A 6,628-nucleotide genomic window follows, 5' to 3' on the forward strand; every position below is an offset into this window, starting at 1 on the left:
GAGTCAAGCTTTTGGTTCAATTCTAGATGATGATACAATATCCCTCCCCCCCCCCCCTCCCCTTATCATGGATAGTGGTACAAAAGTAACATACAAAATAATCAAAATTTTGTCACCTTAAAAAAAAAAAAAAAGGTGTACAAAGCAAAGCAAGGTACAAAATTATGCGAACTGTGAGTCTGAACTTATCTCAGATTCTCACCAAGAAGGTAAACGTAACAAAGTGAAGATTCTGTTCAACGTATATAAGTGCAAAACATCAAGAACTTATCTCACAAAGCCACTGAACTTTAACGTATGCTTGGCGTTTTCTTCATGGGATAGTACAAAAACGTGTTTTCTCAATTCTCAAGTCGTGTACAAACAGATAACCACAACCAATTTCCTCTGTAACTGAAAAACCCAGCGACCATTCATTTTCAGTATTTTCTGGGCCACAGAAATGGAGAAACCATCAGCAGCTTCAGCCCGTGGAAATGACGATAGTGGAGGAAAAAGAACCCGTATTGAAGTCCCTGTTGGATGTAAATTTGATCCCAGTGATGAAGAATTGATGTTTTATCTGATGAACAAAATTCTGGGTACGTGGTCGCGATGATTTGCCTGACTATATTCCCACTGCTGATGTTTTTGGAACAAGCCCTGATCAACTACCCTTTGGTAATGCTATCCTTAACTTTAATTGGTTGAAATGCAGCTTCAATTTTCAGTTTTTTCCTCTCATCTAAGATTTTGGTCGCGATTCTTCAATTGCATGTCCGTAATTTTGACGGATGAAGTTTCAAATTTTGTCAGCGTGGATGAAGTTTCAATTTCTTATTCCTCCTCTTTTGGTGTTTTTCCAGCATGCATGTTGGTTTAAGTTATCAGAACGATTAATTTTGTGAAATTTTTTTGGTTCTACCTTGTGATCGGATTAGACTTGATTCTGGATTCTGTTGAATTTTAGAATGGGGGCCGTAAAATTACTTTTCTTGGCTGAGGCACTCCTCGATGAGTGAATTGAGTGAGTTGGTTTGCATGTGCTTAAAGCAGTCCCTCTATCTACCTCTTCCCAATCTAGTAGATGGATGATTTGAGGTTGATTCTTCAACTGCTCAAGCTGCTCTTACTCCCCTGCCGATATATTTTTGCATCCCACAGTTTCGACAAATCGGTTAGCTCCGTTCATCTTCGATGCAAGAGTGCTCGATCAGTGAAGAGTACGGACCCCAGTGTGGGTAAATGGAAAACCCAACTCTACAAACCGGAGGAAAGGCAGCACAGCAGTAATAGGGGCATTGTTGGCCGAAAGAGTGTGCGGGCTTGGGTCTGAGCACTTCCTATGCAAGTTCTATCTTCTTTTCTTAAGGACGGGTACATTTCACATATCTACCTGGTTATTAGTTTTGCGTCCAATAGATGATGTTCGTGAAAATTATATTAATTGTCATTTCGAGTTAATGTATTTAGCTGTTAATCATTTCCAAAGCTTTTTTGATAAATTGTAGATAGCTGCGAGTATAGCACTGGAAAGAAATGGTTTTTTTACACCGTAGAGCCAAATGACAATGTGTTCTCTGGAGATGGTTATTGGACCCCTACATCTGAAAAAGCTATCTACATTGGAGGTCAAGTAAATGGTTACAAGAAAGAACTCATCTATTGTCGTGGAACAGAACATCCTGGAAAAAGAACCAATTGGTGCATACACCAATTCAGGCTAAATCCAGACGTGTATGTAGCAAATGCTATTGGCAATAATATTGAATATAAGGTAATCGATTTTCTTCTTCTGTAAAAAACCATTTACGTGTTAAGATTGCCGTGAATATGTACATTACCATTTTGTTATCTCAAGCTTACATTAATTAAACTTGTAATTAAGTTCTAAAAAGAAAGTGTCTTTGTTTGTACAAATATCAAGTGTTGTAGTCTGCATGGTATTCCGTAAGGATGCCGTTGTCCAATCGAATCGTCGAAAGAGAAAGAGAGAGAACTAATGAACTTTTAAGCGATCAGATAATCAGAATTTGTAATCGAAACATCAAATTTGTAGGAAAAAGTGATGAAATTCAAGCTTTGTAGAATCAAATCCTTAGATTCCAAACATTCATGCAATGTATAGATTTTGAGTTGTTTATATTAACTTTTATGATTATCTTGCTTATCTTGTACATCAAAATGTATTTTGGATATGTCTTCTGGTTGTTTTCAACATATTTCTTCATTGTTGTTTCGGATTTTTTGACTCTTTTGGTACCAAAATCAACACTTGTCATCTTGGTTCCCATTTTATTTCCAAATCCAAACATTCAACATTAGGTCCATCAACAAGTCCCAAGCTTTCCTTAAATTGAATGAAGTACCAATCTTAATGGCATGATTCTAGCCAATTGTAAAAGTTTAACAATGCTGTCAGAAGATTTACAAGAAGACCGGGATTAGTACTATATATGCATCACGCCTTTATAAGCCAAATTTAAGGGGTGACTTCCGGGGATTTGATGATTACGGATTTGGCTTTCATGGGTGATAATCTAGACCAAATCTGATAGAACTAAAGCGATTGTGAGGTACTTTAAAAGAGTAATATTTGGGTTAAACGATCCTAATCTAAAACCCCCACTTGGAACTCAAAATACAAGAGCAAAGAACCGTATATACATTACTTTTTTGTTTTTTATGTCTAAAGTGTTTGTGATGGCCCAAGCCTTTAAGCTTCTAAGATTATCTATAGAATTTTTAACAAAAGTATGATTGATGAACAGAAAATGAGAAATTTAAATCCCATCTGTAAAACGAATATTGCATAGCCTTGGTATGAAATTATACAACAACTAAACTGTATAGAGAAATTTGTTGGTTAGGTAAAAATAAAAATTGAGCTTTTCAAAAATTTCTAGATAAAGCACACTTTTATTTTCAACAACATTTTGAGTAATCACTTCTTTTCTTATTGTAGAAAGGAATAACTACATCTTAAGAATGGTTAAATAACAATATCATGGAAAATTACTAAGTTTCTTAAAATGATAAAATTATAGATTTATTTTCTCAAAAATTTTTAATGAGGAAAAGGGCACAAGAACTCCAATAAATTATGTTTGAGATAGACGAATGGCAAAGAAAAAACCACATATATAATTCAAAGAAAGATCTTACAAAGGTTCAGAGGACCAGCAAATGCACATATTCTTATTAGTGAATGTAGGCATTCATATCTTGGATCCGGATTTTGATGGTCTACAAAATTCGCTTGAGATTGTATTGCATATGTAGTAAGACGTGCATTAGGCTTGTAACGCATGTTAGTCATTGACAGATCACTTGCTCAGTTTTCACTTAATAATTTATACTTATTTGAAATAAATAATTTGTACTCATTTTTCATTGGTAGGAATGGATACATGTTATATATGCAATATTTGAATTTCAAGTCCAAATTATAATTAGTTGTCATGCATTTAAAATTAACAACGTGTAAAGACTAATTCTAAAAAGAATTGTTTTGGGCTGAATATTAAATATATAAAGAAAAAGAAAAAGCTAGTAATTGACATTTATTTCCATTTACCCACTAGAAGATGGATACAAAACTGCTTAAAGATTCGGTTGAAGTTTAATTAAGTCCAAAACCTCAAGTACTTACCAAAATGCAACACCGTGTGCATTTAGTTATTTGAGTATGGTATATAACCTTGAGACAATCTGAGTGCAATTGGACGAATAAAGAGATCCTTTGAGGCTATAGCCAAATATAAAATGTAAACTAAAAACTAGAACTAATTAACCAAATTGAGCTTCAACTTTATTAGAGCCAGCTCAAATTCATCATACATCTTTGGTACTTCAACCCACGGTTTATGAAAGAAATATGATGTTTAACCACGTACTCTAGTAGTCAACACATAATTGATAGCAAGGCTCACAAATTTTCTTTTAACCTCGAGCTCCAATTTAAAGTCATGACATCTTTGTTAAAAAAAAAAGATTAATCTTCTATACACTGACATTGTATATATTTTTACCATTAGATGCATGACACATAATTTGAATTTGAATTTGAAATCTAAATTTTGTATATGTGTCGTGCATCCAATCATAATAGTATATACATTGTCAATATATATAAAATTTACTCAAAAAAAATGTCGTCACATCTTGTACTTTGCATCGACATTGTTTCTTTTTTGTTGTCTTTATAGGAAAAGTTAATTAATAAATCAAGAACCTCCAAATCTGAAGGCTTAACATCATTAAATTTAGTATTTAGGTAGTTTATATGGCTTCTTAAATATTGTGTAACTGAAACATATCTACTTAATAATCTGTTTCCCCATTACAAATATGCACCTCATTTTCAACGCATGCGAGGTTGTGCTGCTGCTGCTCTTGACATACTTAGAATCCTAAACCTAAAAACATTATATATATATATATATATATATATATATATATAAAAGAAACACACCCACATAGACATAGACACGCAAAACAAAATTGGATAATCTGAATCCGTGGTCTGAAGGAAACTTCAAATTAAAACTTGAAGTCGGCTAATCCTTGAATTTATTTCATCATGATCCTGCATATCGCAAGGTTAAATTGCACAATCATCTGACAGGATCCCGCCTTTCATTAACATTAGTTGAAGAATTTTCTCTACTAAGTTTCGTGCTAGCTTATGGTACTTAACAAGGGTTTTATTTGTTTCAAGTATCAATGATTTATACACGGGAAAAAAATAACTTACAAATCAAAAGATTTTCACCAAGTACAGCTAACAAGGAATGTTTCTTGAGTTGCAAGAGAAATCAACTTGAGTTCGGACTAAGGCAGAAAAGAACTTGAGTTTGGCCAAGCCCTAGTCGAGTCAAGTTGTTCATGTGTCGCGACTTTGTTACATTTCAACAATTTGGTTCAATTCTAGATATAGATACAACTTCCCTTCCCATTTTTTACCTTGGATAGTGGTACAAATATAACATACAAAATAATAATAAATTTGTCACCTTTGGAGGAAAAAAAAAAGGTGTACAAAGCAAGCAAGGTACTAGATTATGCGAACGGTGAAGTCAGAAATTATCTCAGATTCCCACCAAGAAGCTAAAAGAAACAAAGTGAAGATTCAGTTCAACTAAGTACAAAACATCAAGAACTTGTCTCACAAAGCCACCTAGCTTTAACGCATGCAACTTGGCTTTTTCTTCATGGGATAGTACAAAAACGTTTCCTTAATTCTCAAGTCGTGTACAAACAGACAACCACAACCTATTTCCACTGTAACAGAAAAGCCCAGCGAGCATTCATTTTCACCATTTTCTTGGCCTCATAAATGGAGAAACCATCAGTATGGTATACAGCCTTTGGTAATGCTATCCTTAACTTTTAACTGGTTGATATGCATTTAGTTGAATTAAGTCCAAAACTTCGAGTACTCGCCAAAATGTAACACCGCCTGCGTTTAGTTATTTGAGTATGGTATACAGCCTTAAGACAATCTTAGTGCAATGGGAAAAATAAAAAGATATTTTGAGGCTATAGCGAAATATAAACTAAAAACTAGAACTCATTGACCAAATTAAGCTTGGACTTTATCAGAGCCAGCTCAAATTCATCATACAATTTTGGAACTTCAAACCACAGTATATGAAAGAAATATAATGTTTGACCACGTGCTTTAGTAGTCAACTCATAATTGATAGCAAACCATACAAATTTACTTTTTACCTCGATCTCCAATTCAAAGTCATGACATCTTCTTTAGAAAACAAAATGTTGTTGCACCGATATCGTTTCTTTTTTGTCATATTTATAGGAACAAAGTTGATACGTTCCTTGATCAACTTGTTTCGAGACACGTAGCACGTTTGTCCAAGGATCTAGCGAGGTTGTCTAACGCTTGGTTTGTGGAACCTAGAATCAAACGGACGACACTTTTTGATTAAAGGCGGTAGAACGACACTCCGATGAAGGTGAATACTCCAGGGGAATAGGTCGGTTGAACAATCAAGGACAGGACGCAAGATTGCTCAAGAACCCTTGCCAAAGCAAGTTAAAGGGAAAGCGAAAATACTAAGAACTTTATTCATAAAACTTGTGTTTAGAACCTTATAAAGCTAGCCTTTTTATAGGTTAAAGGTTACTAAAAACCCTAGAAACCCTAAGGGAAGCAGTCGGCCATCTTGGTGTCAAGATGGGCCGGCCCATGCTCTACTAAAGCGACTAAACTAACTCTAAGTAAATTCTAAGGCTTAAAGCCCTACTCGGCCAACTCTCTTGGGGGCCCACTTGACTCTTCATGGGCTTGGATCATGGTATAGATGATTTGGTTGTCTCCTTCCAAGTCTTCAATATCTCTATGGACTCTATGTTGGTCTTGGACAATACGAACAAGGCCTTGGAGGGATTCTTTGAAGAGCTTGGCCCGTGCACGTGTGACCGGGTCTAATGGAACCCGGACTGGGTCATTACATGGGCTGAGGTCCATGCACACATCAGTCCCCTCCTCTTGAGAAGGATTTGCCCTCAAATCTGGGTCCTCCTCGTCAAGAAACAGGCTCAAATCCACGACATTGAAGGTCGTGCTAACATTATACTCCCCAGGTAGCTCCAGTTTGTAAGCGTTGTCATTAACTCGTTGGAG

The 6,628-nt window shown here is 35.4% G+C and overlaps 1 protein-coding gene across 1 annotated transcript; it reads left to right on the forward strand.

Moving 5' to 3' along the window:
* Positions 1-442: 442 nt before the first annotated feature.
* On the forward strand, positions 443-2,515 carry LOC113782222 (NAC domain-containing protein 2-like). The gene is made up of 3 exons (XM_027328125.1): positions 443-581; positions 1,491-1,756; positions 2,402-2,515. Exons 1-3 carry the CDS (start codon positions 443-445, stop codon positions 2,513-2,515), a joined length of 519 nt encoding a protein of 172 aa, XP_027183926.1.
* The last annotated feature ends 4,113 nt before the right edge of the window (positions 2,516-6,628 follow it).

Source organism: Coffea eugenioides, chromosome 9 (genome assembly GCF_003713205.1).
Source record: "Coffea eugenioides isolate CCC68of chromosome 9, Ceug_1.0, whole genome shotgun sequence".
Lineage (NCBI taxonomy): Eukaryota > Viridiplantae > Streptophyta > Magnoliopsida > Gentianales > Rubiaceae > Coffea > Coffea eugenioides.

Bases quoted from the DNA above. Each gene is read 5' to 3' on its own strand.
- LOC113782222 (XM_027328125.1), top strand. From the start codon at position 443: ATGGAGAAACCATCAGCAGCTTCAGCCCGTGGAAATGACGATAGTGGA. The intron at 582-1,490 runs GTACGTGGTCGC...GATAAATTGTAG, and splicing joins TCTGATGAACAAAATTCTGG to ATAGCTGCGAGTATAGCACT. The intron at 1,757-2,401 runs GTAATCGATTTT...CAATGCTGTCAG, and splicing joins GCAATAATATTGAATATAAG to AAGATTTACAAGAAGACCGG.